The 16,481-nt window shown below is 42.3% G+C and overlaps 1 protein-coding gene across 1 annotated transcript; it reads right to left on the bottom strand.

Moving 5' to 3' along the window:
- Nucleotides 1-2,688: 2,688 nt before the first annotated feature.
- enc3 (ectodermal-neural cortex 3) lies at nt 2,689-16,298 on the bottom strand. Its single transcript, XM_032525711.1, has 4 exons — nt 16,005-16,298; nt 13,482-14,516; nt 12,612-13,391; nt 2,689-4,214 (listed from the first exon to the last, which is right to left on the bottom strand). The coding sequence occupies exons 2-3, from the start codon at nt 14,502-14,504 to the stop codon at nt 12,645-12,647; spliced, it is 1,770 nt and encodes a 589-aa protein (XP_032381602.1). The 5' UTR covers nt 14,505-14,516; nt 16,005-16,298; the 3' UTR covers nt 2,689-4,214; nt 12,612-12,644.
- Between the last annotated feature and the right edge of the window lie 183 nt (nt 16,299-16,481).

Genomic DNA, 16,481 nt, shown 5'->3' with positions numbered 1-16,481 from the left:
CTTACACTAACATTAAGCATAAATTCATATGCACACGCGCACACACACACACACACACACACACACATACATAGAGACCCTAAATATTTTTTGATCCAGATTGTTATGACAGCTTGTCCTCTTTCTTCTCCTCTAGTCTTCTGTTTTGGCGGTCTCTGAGGTTCTTTTGTGTCCAGCCGACTTTCAAATCGCTATTTATTCGCCATGGTTTAATTGTGTTGTCGCAAGATCTGTTTGAAATTGCCCAGTTAGCCCATTTTGCATAACAATAGGAACCATTGACCGGCCTGCTCATCCTGCTGTCCAGTGCCAGGTCCTCTTTTCAGAGAGGGTGTTTCATCTTTTTATGCATGTCTGCATTTTATTTACAAATCCATAAATTGACCTTCGATGCATCATTGTACCCATTCAGGCGCAAACACGTCCACATGCTTGACTGGCCCTCGCCTATTACAGGCATGATGTCATAGCTGCAGAAGGAAATTTTTTGAAGCCGCCTCTTGCTTATGTCCAATTAACAGCAGGCCTTTGAAGCTTTTTCGGTTGGGAATTTAACAATGGTGTTGCATTATGTCACTGACGTGTTTGTTTTAGGGCATCCCCCAAAGATTTGATGTAAATTTATTGACAAATCATGTAATTCACAGTCATTTAGTTAGTGTCTATGGAATGCAAAACTTTTGTAGAGGAACATTTTCTACTTATCATTTTGGTGGACATTTATAACATAACACTCCATCTTTAAATTAGAACAGGATGTTACAGCAATCGACATATCTGAGGAAAAAATTGTTTGGTATTCAAATCACTCGGAACTTGCAAACAACTTGGAAAACATTCGGCAGGATGTTTTCCCTCGTGTCTCGCTCCACCATTTCATTTCACTCTTACCGTCGGCCGCAGCCACACACACATTTACTGTACATACACAAATTCGCACACTGATAGTTGCATCCATCCATCTTCCTCGACTATCGTCAAGGTAACTCGTCTCATCTCCACCCAAGCAGAGGGGCAGGAGGGAATGGTGATGAGTTGTGAGGATGTCCGCACAAACAGCCATGAAACACGTTCTCAAATACAATGTGTTTAAGTGTTGACAGAATCAAGTTTTTGTAACCTTTTACTTGACGGTATCTACACAAGAGTGACATTATTATGAAAATATGACACTGTTAGGACACAGTCATGACACATGAACCCTACCCATAACTTTTCATGACAAATGAGAATGACATTTACTAAAAGAAACGTTATGTCATAACCATTTATGACTTGTTTATAATGGTTGTGACACGCTGATGACAGTGTCATGTCACTCTTAGGTAGATACCTTAAAAGTGTAAACCCAAGTGTTTAACCATATTAACATTACACTATCATTGGTAGGAGTCCTTGTGATATTCATTTGTGGTACAAAAACCATAAAAAACAAGGTCCATATAGAGGCTTTTTACCAGAGCTTTTAAAGAATTAACTAATTCATTAACCAAATATTTAATAGTTCACCTACTAACAGGGAATAGAATAGAATATAATGCCTTTATTGTCATTATACACAAGTACACATTACCTGTGCAATGAGATTGAAGCAATCCCATGTGAGCTTGTTTAGACCATCTTGAGTAGGCCTGCAACTAACGGTTATTTTTATTGTCGACTAATCTTTAAAATGTCTCAAAATTGTGAAAAATGTTTATTGCTTCCCTAAAGATTAAGAACAGAATGTCAACTTCCAAAAACAATAAAAACGTTAATCAAACTCTACACCCAAAAAGATTTATGAAATGTGTAGGCCCCCCTTTTATCTGGGAAAGTTCATGCAACAGGTTATTTTTAAGTGATAATTTAGGATTTATACCCACATTTTCTCTATTGATTTGTCAGAGCTTTATATATTTTCTACTTGGTGTTTAAATCATCTGTTGCCAGGGATTCTGAGGGACAGATGCTCTGACAACCCTTTACTTAGAAATAAATAAAGAAGAATTTGAAAGTTAAAGAATACCACGAGCTACTAAAAGAAACAGCCATCAAGTGAGGTCTCATTTCAAAGTGGAGCTGGATTGTTTAAATACCACAGCTCAGGAGCTATGACGTCACAAACATCTTCAAACTCGGAGCCTGCAGGCAGAACATTCAGAGCTGCCTCCCTGAACCTGAGCGCGGATACATTCCTCTTTGGTTCTACTCCTTGCCGCTCTGTGCCAATGTGCCAACCAGACTTCTTCCCATTCAACGCCCAATCTAGTCTTTCTCACGTAAACATGGCCACTGCCGAACGAGAGGTATGGAGGTGCATCACCTGACTTACACTACGCTCAATTAGCACATTCTTCCAGGTTCGAGGCTTATGTGTGTGCACATCTTACATGTGAGCAGTGCTGGAAAGTACATTGACTAGTACTGTACTTTTTTATACTTCTACTTTACTATAATTCAGTGGGGGGGAGATATAAGAGATAGACCATGGACAGTTTGTCTCATTGAGTCTGAAATGCACACAGACTGGAGGAAGGAGATGGGTGTTACTGGTAAATACCAAAACCACTCCTAACCTGCGTTTGGAAACTATTCCAGGCGCGTTAAGTGTACCTGTGTGATTATATGGCTGCCCACGCTGTTTTAATGACACAGCTGCTGAATTCCAGTCATTCCCTGGAAAACAAGAGGACAAACTAAAAAAAATATAGTTTCAACAAGAGGATATTTATTGACCAGTTATAGGCTGTAGAACATGAAGTAACAGATGGTATATCAGTAATAGCTTAATATATCAGTGTATTTGATATATACTTTGATATATTGGAAAACTGCAGACTTCCACACTGAGCAAAGGTTTTGTTCAAACAGAAACAACTGGATAATTTGCTACAAAAACGCTTTTGATTATTCACACTACCCAAGCTGGGTTAAGACAAAGATACAAAATTAAGACCATTAAGAGATTTCTTTGTACAAAATGTGCAAATCAAAGGCTTCTACAAATTCATTACAAAGCAAATATACAAACTATACACACAAAAAAAACTTCCATTAAAGATTGTGAAATATCAAATGAAAAAAATAACATTAGAGCTACAAAGTATTTCTTAACTACTTTGGACACACTTAGCTTTTGTTATCTAAATCCAGAATGACACGAAAGTTATCTATTCAGGTTTTGGAAACATATGTTTTAAATATGACCACTGCTATTAACCGTAATCATACATTTACAATCGGCAATGTATTCTAAAATGAAAGAGCTCTGTGAAACTGTTTATCACAAAATAGTAAATTCACACACAAAAAAGACAGAAAACGTTACACTTCCTTGAACAAATACAGGCAAAACTATACATAACCCTGAGACACAAAATACACAAAAAATGTCAAAAATCATAGCCTGAAATAACATCTTGAAACAGAAAAGTATCTTCTTGGGCTTTAATGAGGCACATTCTCTCTTGTGAGCGTATATTTTAAGTCAAGGAGGAAGATACAAATTTAGCTTACCAAAATTGAGGGAAGACCGAGTCCAAAGTCTAAAAATACAGACAGAAAGATTGTTTTTGTGCACAAAATCATACACTTCCCCAAATGTCTTCTCTCCTTCACCATACACCGAGCATAGCAAAGGTGTAATTCAGTCTATCAGCAGTCTAAATAAATTACACCTGAGTAAACGCTCAGTGTCAGGAGGGGAGAGAAACCACAACAAAAGAACCAGCTGACCTCCTTTTCTGTGGACTTTAAAACAAGATGTCAGTGAGAGACACTAATAAGTCCTTACGGAGTCTGTTAACTGGCACTCTACTGGCGAGATGAAACACATATTTGATAATGGAGTGGGTAAGTTGAGCAGTGCAGGGCCGATACAGTTAGCAGATTGGCCCCAGGAGGTGGAAAGAAAAAAGTCTGGAGATGTTAGGCAGATGCCCGGAGCACACGTTTATGCTATTGGCCTGCTTCCTGGCTGTGCTTCGCATGTTATATAGAGATTGTGAGGCCCCCACTGCAGTATACATGGCAACAAGTCCAGCTCAGGCTAGTAGCTGCATGGGAAAGTTACACAAGAAGTATGAGTAAACAGATCAGGTGGAAAGAGGCCGCAGACTAATAAAGTGAATCAGGCTGGATGGAGCCACAGCAGGAATATACAAGCTCTTCCTCCTCCTCTGTGCAGCCAGGGAAGGGAGACACATGGCTGCATACCAGACACCACGGCGGATCTGGGGAAAGAGACAAGAGGGAGATTAATGTTTAGGTCCTGTGAACTCTGCTGTATGAGGAACAACCACATGACCAGAGGGGCAGCCTGGACATTCTAAGGGAGTGGAGAGGAATGCAGAGACTTTGGTCCTCCGGGCTACACATCAGCTTATCACCATGCCATTTTATCAAGCTTACCCACATAGCGTTAATAATGCCTCAGGACAGGGCGCTGTTTAACCACAGTCCTCCTGGCATGTGGGACTAAGCCACTCAAGACATTTATGTCGCTGGGTAATAAATATCTGAGGATGGCATTAGAGAGGACCCCACGCTGCAAAAAATAAGCTTCTCTGGACTTAACAAATATTCCAAAACCATCTGCTCGTCTGCTAATTCATAACTGTAATAAGCTTCCTTATGGTTCAATTATCAAATTCATGAATGCGTAAAGCACGATATTTGACTAAACATTGTGAATTCTTTGGAATCTCTTATTTCCGCTGTCTCTGCAAATTCAGAAGTATTTAATGTCCCTCCCCCTGCTGTTATGAAGAATAACAAAGAATGGATATTTGAGGGGTTGGCGAGAATTATTACCCTCTGATTTGCATATTTTGGATGATAATTAATTCTGCCAGAGCAGATGAAGGATGTGTGTGTGCTCTCTCTCTATTCTGGGAGAAAGACAGTTGACAGTTACTGTACAGACAGGCTCTGCTGGGGGGTTGTTTGGATAACCTAATGAGTTCTCATTTCCATGGCTGACAAAGCCGGCTGATGCTATTGAAGCCCCAACTGATCCATTCACATCTGTTACTGTTGTGAATTACATTGCCTCTAGCATAACAGTGGGACACCGCCAGAACACTGCACTACTAGCAGAGAGACAGACAGAGGTTACAAACACGCTTCAGGATAAGAAGCAAGAGGAAATACATTTAAACTCTGAAAGATTTACTTTGGCAGGTTGATGCAATGCAAAATACAGTATTTGTATTAATCAGAATGCTGAAATAAAATGTACTCGACAGCATCAGTCGAATGGGCTCAGGCACAAACCATGTATAGGGAAGGGTTTCGTTTTCAAGTTTCATACCAATATTAGCACAGACCTTTTGTTACCTTACTTTGAGAAATATAAAAAAAGACTACAAAATATTAAAAAAGTATATTTTTTTCATTTGGTATTTCACATTCTAATGTTTCTCTGTTAAATATGAAGCTACAGCCAGCAGCTAGTAAGCTCAGAAGATAGCCTGGAAATAGCGGGAAACAGCTAGACTGGCTCTTTCTGAAGGCAACGATATCCACCTACCATTTACTCTAGGCCAGGGGTCTTCAACGTTTTCCAGGCCAAGGACCCCCAAACTGATGGCGAGATGGAGCCGGGACCCCCTAATTATATATATATTGTATAAAATTGTGTTATATCAAACTGGTCCTATAGTGCCATGTGTGCATTGATGACTGAAAGACATCTTCTGCCTCCATTTATCTGTTTACTACAGTGTGTTGAATTTATGTTAATGTGTATTTAAAGACATTTCAATTACTGGAAAAAATAGCAGGGGGGTGGGGGGAATATAAAAAAAAGTCTAATCAACCAAAACTTTTGCGACCCCCCTGCAGTACCTTCGCGGACCCCCTGTTGAAGACCCCTGCTCTAGGCCAATGGCTGACAGTCACTGACCGACCACTGAGTCCAGTGTTGTGATTTTAAAGCAAAACCCATTTTTTAGAGTCTATGAAATACACTCATTTCTAACGAAAGAACGTCAGGACTGATAAGATGACAGATGTCTTTTATACGTAATGGTGACTATAGCTGCTGTAGCAGGTTTTGTATCCATATGATTTGATCAGTTTGCATAAGTCGCGCAGCCCCCAGTCCGAGTGCTCAGCACTGAGAGGAGAGACATGGGACATTAGGGGCGGCTGTGGCTCAGTGGTAGAGCGGTTGCCTGCCAATCGGAAGGTTGGTGCTTCGAGTCCCATGTCGAAGTGAAGCCCGAGTTGCCCCCGGTGCTGCGCATCGGAGTGTGTGTATGAGTGTATATCTGATGAGCAGGTGGCACCTTGTATGGTAGCCTCGACCACAGTGTCTGAATGTGTGTGAATGGTGAATGTTTCCTGTACGATGTAAAAAGCGCTTTGAGTAGTCGTTAAGACTGGAAAAGCGCTATATAAATACAGCACATTTACATGTTCAATGTGATGTTTCACTGGGGACACCACTTTGGTGGACATCGGTAACTACACCGCAACTACTAACATGTTATATATTTTCTTTGTTTAGTCCTTAAAAACAGCAAGCTGTGGTTATAAGGGGATTTATGTGCAAGTTCTTTTCTTGGCCCTGTGCAATGACTTCCTGGAGTCTTATCATTTCTGAGAGGTTGCTAGGCAACTAGTGAAGTGTTCCTTTAATTTAACTAAATAAGCCACACTTATGTTAAATGTTTTATAAATATAAGCAGTTGTACAAGAGCTAGTCATCTGAAATTGGCACAGTTATTATTTAAATCACAAAGTGCTCACAGAATAAGTAAACAAGCTTCCAAATCTGGCCACACATTCGGTGCCAGCTTTCAGTACTTAACGCTCTATGATATTTCTACAGACACATTTCAGTTAGTGCCAAAAAGTATTCAAGTTCAATGCCCAGCCCTGAAACCAACCGGTTAACAACACATATGCTGCAAGACAAAGCTCCCTGATCAAAGTAAAGTGGCAGTAGTAGCACCTATTGTATCAATTGTAACTGTAGGCCTGATGGAAGTTTCCATTGATGCTCTCTCTCTCTCTCTGTGTACATGTGCATTGGTCACTGCACTTCTTGAATTCTGCTGTTAATGGTGGTCTAATCTCTAATCTGCAGATGATGAAGAGCACACCTCTAAATCTTAAATACTCTGCTCCGCTCGAACTATGACAATTTCACTTTTTCATACAAGTTGCAGCTTTATATTTAGTCATCGATCTACTGCAAAGAGCATGGGCTTCCACATGATGTATTCATGTTGTCAAACCACCAGCATGACCTCAGCCCAAGCCAACCACATCAAAAAGGTGCACAATGTATTACATTGTATTAAGTACTTTTTTTTATTTCCCGTGCATTATTGAACTTTAAAACAAAACAAAAAGGTTAGATTGTATTCCGTAGAGATACACTCTGACCCACAAAGGTTATGCGTCTGTCATTATCAGTACATCCATCAAAAAAAAACACCATTCCTGTCTCACATCATCAAACTTCAGCTCCCAGCGCCACAACAAGGGTCCCGCTGTCACAAGAAATTAGCTCCAGACTGCCTCACAGTGCCGCCATTATTACCTGTCGTGTCAAGGTCAATTCTACTCAACACTGAGCTGCAGCGTCCACACTGTACACTTTTTACCTACATTTCAAAGCACAGTTGTTTATATGGAAAAAATCATTCCTGACTTGTATTCAAACTCTTACTGCACCAAAACAACCAAATGGACCTTCACCTATCCGACTTCCTTCTGCCAACCGGGAGTAAGCTGTTTGGAGTGCCAACAGGTGGCAGGGTTAATAAATGTAACCCAGAAAATACCCAGATGCCCCGTGAGTGTCTTTGGTCTGATCCTGTGCAGTAACAACAGTGTGAAGCTGTGAGGGACGCAGGGAGTCCACGTGTCCACAGCAGACCAAACAGATGGGCTGAAACGATAGGAAGTGATTGGATCTGGCACTCTGAGGTCTAACCTGACTCAGTCTGTCTGCTCCCATCACTTATCTTTCTCCTCCACGTGAGAATAATGCCAGATTGAGTTTGACAAAAGTACAAAATGACTGATTCTTTTCTACCGTTCATAAACGACACACTGTCTGGTTGAAAGAGCACCCGCACCACAAGACTGGGTCACATGTATTAAATAAACAACGTATTCCTAAGGCCAAGTTACCCACAATGCAACACACCAAAGCTGAGTCCTTTTACTTTATGTGTCCCTTGTGTCCCCTCTGTGCCATGTTTACTAATGACCACAACAAAATGAACTGTATTGACGAACGTATAAATCACAGTCACTTCATTTACATGAGTTTGCATTGTTTTCAGGGACAGATTAAGGACTCCGGAATAAGATGAGAAAAACAAGTATCGTGGTACAGCTATAGTCCAGCAACAGTATATTGAGTCTTGAGAACTTAAGAACAAAGAGAGTCTCTGTGACCAGAACGTGCCACTTCAGTACTACTTCAGAGGTGCAAATATTACGTAATTCACATTAAATACCAGGCAGACACACTGTCCCATCCCAGTTGGCTTCCTGCAGAGGCCCTTGTAACTGTATGACGGCTCGACTCTTTTTAAAGGGCGTAATCATATTAGTCTGGGTGATTATTCAGCCATTTTAAGCATCTTTTCCCTTTTTGTTACTCGCAGCATGGTGAAAAGACCAATAAAAACTCCATTAGGTTTATGTAAATTGGAGCAGTTGTGCTGAGGGCTGTAATGTGGCAGATTGATTACTCAAGGGACTGAAGACGAAGTGTGTGTGCACGTGCTTACTGCGTATGTGTGGCTCTGAGGGAAGAGAGGGGGGATCGTTGTTGTACACAGATGCCACAATAAAAGCCTCATTCAGCTTGTGTTCCTGGTGGCCCTCACAGCGAGGCATTAATAAAACATTAGTATTGAGTGACTGGGGCCTTTGCACTCCTCCTCCCTGATCCCACCGTGACCTTTCCATTTTACAGCAGCTGTCTGGGAAAGCAGAGCGCCCACCAAGGACTCCTTCTGTGGCCCCTGACCTCTCCAGGTGTACCCTATCACACAAAGCCGTGCCCACCTCATAAGTGCTTCGGTTGAAGCCGTTGAGAGAAGAAAACTGCTTATGTCTGATTTTTTTAACAGCGGTGATGAGGAGGGAGGGATGGAAAAGGAAAAGAGAGGAAGGGGGGCTGACACAACAAAAGCTCAAGCATAGATAACTGTCATCTCTGGGGCCGTTAAAGTTCATTAGTTTAAAGGAGAGAGAGATTGTCCTGAACTTTGTGCAGGGATCTCCGGTTACATCCTGTCTGGTTGTAGTCTGGAATGAGAAACTGACCAGATTCCACCATGATGGTCCTCTGCTTACGGATCCAAAACTAAATCCACTAAATATACTCATCTAAGCTTAACTTGTAACAATTGTACAGGCATTAGTCAAATATTACAATAATACTATTTAGGTCTTTATGATTTTAGCCAAAAAAGTTGTTTACTTCTCCCGTTTGAACCATAACCCATTTGAACAATAATGTTTTAATGTTTACAAATACTTTTCCATCAACAGTGGGTTCTGGCCTGGCCCTGCAGTCTGTGGTCAGTCACATCTGTTGGAAATACACAGGGCCACAAACTACAGTAGGTGGTGACAAAAAGGCTGGTGATCGCACACAGGCCACGCAAACTGCCAGGAGAACTAAAGGGCCTCAACCATAAGGCAACATTAACAAACTTTACTAATGGGAATGCCAGCCACACCTTCATTCCTCCCAAATTAGAGTAAGGATGGCTGGCTTTTTAAAGGACAGGCAATGCTAGCAAAGTGAGTGCCTGTGTGTGTGAGAGAGACAGACAGACTTGTACAAGTGGAAAATGAGTGGTTTCCCAAGTGTGTACAAACATGTACAGCTGACTGGTGGTCACACACACAGGTCTGCACTTCACCTTCCTCTCTCCATGTGTTTTTGTGTCACTCACACACACACACACACACACACACACACACACACACACACACACACACACACACACACACACACACACACACACACACACACACACACACACACACACACACACACACACACAATGTGTTTTTGTGTAGGCCTCCTGCTCTGTGTCACCATGTTGCTCCCTACGCTTTTTGCCACAGATTCTCCTCTCAAGCCCCCCTACTCTCGGAGGAGAGAGAGAGAGAGTCGACCAGTGTCAGGGTAGGACACCTGCTTAACAAGATAAAAATCAGAGCTTTTCCATGTCGGCTGTAATTAATCAGAAAGGCAGCTAGCAGTGGGATGGTAGCTGCTGTAACTTCCACTGTTCATAAAGATGCAGTGCCTTGATCTTTCATAGCCCGAAGCTAGCGGTCCATGCCAACAGCCTCATAATGCTAATCCCCCAGCTCCATCATTTCAAGCTGTTTACTGAAGACACAAGTCACACATACGCTCTCTGCTTCTCACATGCTTCCCCTCAGCTTTACTTTCAAATACATTCTTGGTAGCATAAGAGAGCAGTTTTTTTGCAGGATGCTTTATCCTTTTACTTCGTTTACAGAAATGGACCAATCGGTCACACTTACTTCTTACTTACAGTACTTCAGTTTTCTTTTTTACATCACTGACACTGATGAAATATCTTTCTTGGCAACAACTAGAAAGACTTTAAACTTGATTTTCATTGAAATAAATGCAAACAACAGACTTTACCAGTCAGATATACGAGTACTCTGGTAGTTTACATTTATGGAGTTTTATCTATTTTGATCTCTGGCCATAAAACTTAAAACTAACTCTACCACCACTGGGCACGACAACCTGCAAAACCTTGAAAACATCACTCTACATCCTACATCTTGTTTCATCTACTGGCCCCTCCATCTCTCCCTCTGTCCTAAGCCTGTGTGAAAAACTGAAAACACCTCAGGAAATATGTATCATCTCTTATCTCACATGAAGCTGTGAAAACTGCCACCTGTCATTCCTTCAGGCAGATTAGGACGAGCAATTCTACACTGACATGGTATGTTACATTTAAGCCAATCATTTTTCATACCATTGAGATGTATCCTTCCTTTTTTATTCCTACTAACCCCCTCCCCCGAATTCCTCATAAGATTACAACTTTTTTACTTGGAGCTGAAAAGATACTTACAGGGACTTTCTGTTTCTCCTTCAAAACACTTTAAGAAAGGTGCTAATTGGATAAAGTTTTAATTTTATTAAGAAAAAAGGCGCTTGTATCAATAAGTGTACAGAGGACTTTAAGGTAAAACTAGGTTTTTCAATCATGTCACAGTAAGCGCTGTAACCCACATACATAAGATATTAAAGTGCTCATAATTGTATTTGGAGATTGTACCAGAATAGCTTTATGTGGTTTAATTTTCAGAAAACATCATAGTTTTGTTGTACTGCACATTGCTGCAGCTCCTCTTTTCACCCTGAGCTCTCTGTTTTAGTTACAGAGTGAGGCATCTCACTTCTGTCCCATCTTTGTTGGGAGTCGCACATGCACAGTAGGTTCTGCTAGCTTGTCAGTTGCAGAGCATGAGGGAGTTTCATGCTAGCAACTAGGCTAGCTAGTTATGTTTGGAGCAGTTTGTGAACAGTGTTTTCGGTTGGAGATGGTAAGTCCCTTTGGGGTGGACTTTGGGCTTTGTAAACCTATAACATGCACAAAAAACATATATAACACAATAAAAGAAATGGAAAAGTCAAAAAGCATAATATGAGAACCTTGATAGGTTTGTTTGGCCTCTTATCTAAAGCTCCCCAAAGGCTCCTTATGTTCCTCTTGCTCACATCTACTTTTATGACTTAACTGTTTTGTAGGGGTGGGAATCCCCAGAGGCCTCACGATACGATATCATCTAGATACTTATGTCACGATAAGATATTATTGCGATTTTAAACATATTACCATAATCTCCGATATACTGCAATTTATTACCTTTTTTCTAACTTTAAATTTTTCCCATTGTTGAATTATGTCCCCAAAAGACATCTGTGAACATCTGTTTTATCTAAAAAGATACATTCCCCCTTTTGTTCATACCACTTTAATTTCATTGCTGCAAAATGGGATTGTCAAACCGACAAACACAAATATAATAACAGATTAATACTTGCCGCCTGTGTGTCGACACAGTATTGCCACGGTAAATATTGCAATACTATGCTGTATCGATTTGTTCTTCCACCCCTAATTTTTTGAGGTACTGACTCATGCTAGGCATTTAGGTTAGCACCCAGGACCGGCCCTGCAGAGTAACTACAAGCACAGACCTGATCCCTGCCTCTCCACCTCATTCCTGTCAGGGACAGAGGTCTTGTGTTGTTGCTCTGGCTCTGTAATTGTCAGCACCGCTAACATTCCCCTCGCTCTCTAAACCAGAGCTCCACCATGTTTGTCCAACACCCAGCCGTTGCAGCAGCTAGATAATGTGTAACTGTAACCACTAGCAACCCCAAAAAGTTGTCTTTGTCTGGTTCAAACTGACATTCACCTCTGTTAAGCTGTTAATATGTTGTGTGAATTATCTAAAGATATTTTTATTTCCATAAAGTGAGTTCCCATATATCATCTGACAAGACAAGGGACACTACACATACCACATATAATTTACATTTTGTTTGTTTGTGTCAGTTTAAGGAAACTACAATTACTCACCACAGAAACTGCAAATAGTCAGCGCGTCTCTCTCTATGCTGAGAGGTACTTCCATGTGCTGACGAAGGCAGTGGGAATGAGTGAGTAGGGCACACTGGTCACACTGTCCCAGGAGTCTGACGATGGATCATAACAGTCTAGTGTCTTACACCTCTGAGCCCCAAAGTACCCGCCAACAACATATAGTCTGTTTCCTGATGCCACTGCATGGCAGCTGATCCGTTTGGCTGTCACGTCGCCAAACTTTGACCACTGGTACGTCTCACTGTTGAACCGGTAAGCAGAGCTGGCTGAGAATTCAGTATCGCCTCCGATCACCACAACATGGTTACCAACCACGGCCGCTGCAGTGTAGCGCCACAGCTGAGGACAGGACGCCGGCACTGACCAACGGTTCTGGCAGGGATCAAAGCACTGCACCTTGGGGTATTTGTCTCTGTTCACACAGGTGCCCCCAAAGGCAAAGAGCTTGTTTTTTGCCCCAACTACGGCAGCGTTGCTCACACCTTCTCTGAGCGGAGCCACCAGGGTCCATTTATTGGTCTGAGGGTCGTATTGTTCGACCTGTTTGAGAGACACAGATGGAGATGCAGGGAAAGATCCTGCAAGAGAAGTGTGTCCTCCCACAACATAGAGCATGTGGTCGAGCTCCGCAGACCCATGTCCAAATCTTGCTACCAGCATGGGTGAAGCTTTGGACCACTCGTCATGTAATGTGTCGTAGACCCAGACATCTTTGGAAGCCCCGTTTTCAGAGCCACGTCCTCCGGTAACGTAAACCTGAGACAAATGGAGAGAAGTTAAATTTTGTCTACTGCTACATGGCATTGCAATAAAATGCACATATTTAAGTAAAGATCATATACGTACCTTGCAACCAATAGCACAGGCGCTGCATTCTTTCCTGGGGCTGGGGATGTCTGTTTTGGGGGTGATCTCCTTCGTCTTGTTGTCGATCATGTAGACTTTATCGCACATGAAAGTCTGTCCTCCCAGCAGCAGCAGGGCCTGGCTAACCTTCCTCGGCCGGGCACAGAACCCGGTTACAATACCGTCATTCTGGAGGATCCTCATTTTGCACCGTACGGCATCTTCGACAATCTCCCGGCCCTCCTTATGGCACATCACCAGCTCCTCTGAAGCAACGTTTTTCAGCAGGTATGTTTCAGGGAGCAGCGCCAGGCGGACACAACGCAGCAGCTCTGGCAGCTCGCTGTGCCTGTGCTCCATGTCGGCCTTGACCCAGTCGATCACAGCCTCGTACACCAGGCTCTCATCCTCCACCTCCAGTTCCTCGCTGAGGATTAGTTCCTGGAATTTGTCTCTGGGTAGGCTGAGGAAGTCCTCAGTCCTGAAGAGAGTAGCAAAGTTCGCCAGGCACATCCTCCACGACAGCTCATACAGTCTCTGGCACTGGTGGGCGTCTGACAGCAGCATCATCCCCAGACAGTTTGACTGGTGGAGGTTCTTTTCTAGAAACTCTGCTGCTGCGTCCCTGATGTCGTGAAACTGAAGCATGTCGCCGGCTTCCAGGAGCGACTCCGCATTTTCCTCGTTAATGAGGATTCGGGCTGAATAGGCGTAGTCGAGCAAGAGCTCCAGCACCTCTGGATGGAGAGACTCTTTGAAGTTAACTTCGGCGTCACGACTTTCCCTGAGCCCGCCGCTAAACATGGCTTCAAAGTATCGGCTACAGGAAGCCAGGACGGCCCGGTGGCAGGGGAAGGATCTATTTCCAGCCTTAAGGATGACATCTGTGAAGATTTTTCGTTTGCGTAACAGGTTGAGCTGAGTCAACAGGCTGTCTGCATGGGACGTCTTATGGAAGAGTTGGATATTCATTGAGCCGGAACTAGAGCGAGACTTTCTGTTTTCGTGGTTACTGACAGACATCTTGACTTAGATCTGGAGGAGGAAATACAGAATACAAAAATATAAGCACAAGAAAAAAGAGCCACTCCTTTAAATTTGTTTAATTCAACCATTTATAACACTTGGACAGGAGGAAGAGATTTTATCAGGTCATGTGCCTCCCTTTTGATGTTAACACAACCATAAACACTCCTCCCATTTTATGATTAAACAAAAGTTACCATACCAACAGCTGCTGAACAGGTAGTTCAGAAATAAAATACTCATATCAGTACGCTGGGTTACAATGGAAATAAACTTCAACCTTCAGTGATGAAAGGAGATCAGATAAGGTGCACTGCCACGCAAACTGCAGCGTGTGTGTGTGTGTGTGTGTACACAGAGATTTACACCATAAAATACCATAGACATCAGTGTCAAGACTTAATTCTCAAAACATGCGCAAACAAATGAGCTACACCAACTGGCCTTTAAATCAACCTTCATTCTATAATTGATGAAAGGCAAAGAAACAACACCTGGGTGTGTTGCACTATATCACATCTTTCCACCCCTATAAACATTTCACGGCTGTGAGTCACCTCCAACCACAGGGAGAGCCAATCAATTCCTTTCAGCTTGTTCCTCTGCTGGCTCACATACAAGATGGTGCCAACGCTTTCAAGCCCACAAGATGTGACACTTCAGTCCAGCTCCTTCAGGATGAAATTATATAACCACAGTGCAACAGATGAAAACCTTTGAAAATCTCTCTTTTGATCATCTGCAATGGATTTAGACATGGCATGCAGCCACTGCATTAAGTGGGAGAATGTTTATAAAACAAGATTAACTCCATGCTAAATACATTTGTATTACATTTCTAATAAATATAATGATGTAAAATAACCAGTTAGTAATAATCATGACAAGGCACCATGGGTTAATAAAAGACTATTTGCACTTTATGATATATTATTAGGTTTTTTTTGTACTGGATGCACTTCTCCAGCCCATTTTTGCACAAGTACATTTGCTTGTAGGTTGTTAGTTATGTTTGCTTTGTGTGTTTGTTTTTTCTCTGGTATGTTGCCTACTGTTCATTATTTGTATTTTGTAAAAACTTTAATAAAGCTCTTTAAAAAAAAAAAGTAGCTTAATAAAGACTGTCCACAACTTCAAAACGACCACATTTATATCTTCCGCTTTAAAGCCTCCATTGTTTCATAGCAGATACATTTAAGTCGGCTATTGAATCCCAGTGAAAGGGGGCTTTGGACTTCCGTGGAGGGACTCAGCGTGAAATCCAATTCGTTTTGTGCAGTAAATGTGAAACTACGGTCAGCATTTCAGCATGCGCTCAACTTTCCTCCCAAGTTAGCCTGCGAACATTCAGGCAGCTCCAATCAGCCAACTTCAAAGGCTCCCATGTTACTCCCTGCGACTAGCTAAACTCCTCACATTTCGGAAGTTGGAGAAATGTCAAACAGGCACGTATCTCGGGGATCGATACTTTAGGAGGATTAGCCGTCTAACGCTTACCTTGATAGGCGCAGAGCTGATCCGGGTTCCTTTATCTCGGTTCCAACTTGTTCCGTTGTTGATTTGTTTGAAGTTGTGACACTATTTAGACAAATCCGCATACCGAGTTTGAAACGGTATCACAACCTAAAGTGTTGGGAAATGGTTGAGCCATTTGTCTGCATCGCGAGCTTCGAGTTTAAACGCGTAAAAAACAACAACACAATTGTAAAAAGTTGGTAGGTCGGTTTGTTCTCGGGAAGCCACGCAGCCTGCAGCGAGCAACGAGCGGAGCGGAGAGAAAGAACAGAGGCACCGTGGTGTCACACAGGCCCCGCCTACTCCTCCTGGCGTTGTCCAATGGGCTGAACCACTGCAGCAAAGGCTTTGTTTATTCTCCAGCCAATTTAAGGGTCAATGCACAGTAGTTATTGTGGCATAGTGCGTTTCTTACTTTTAATCAGAAGTAGGCCTGGGCTACTCAGAAGAAAAGCTCTG

Source organism: Etheostoma spectabile, chromosome 9 (assembly GCF_008692095.1).
Source record: "Etheostoma spectabile isolate EspeVRDwgs_2016 chromosome 9, UIUC_Espe_1.0, whole genome shotgun sequence".
Taxonomy (NCBI): domain Eukaryota; kingdom Metazoa; phylum Chordata; class Actinopteri; order Perciformes; family Percidae; genus Etheostoma; species Etheostoma spectabile.
Note: the sequence above shows the minus strand (reverse complement) of the source record. Positions and strands in the feature narration are given on the sequence as shown.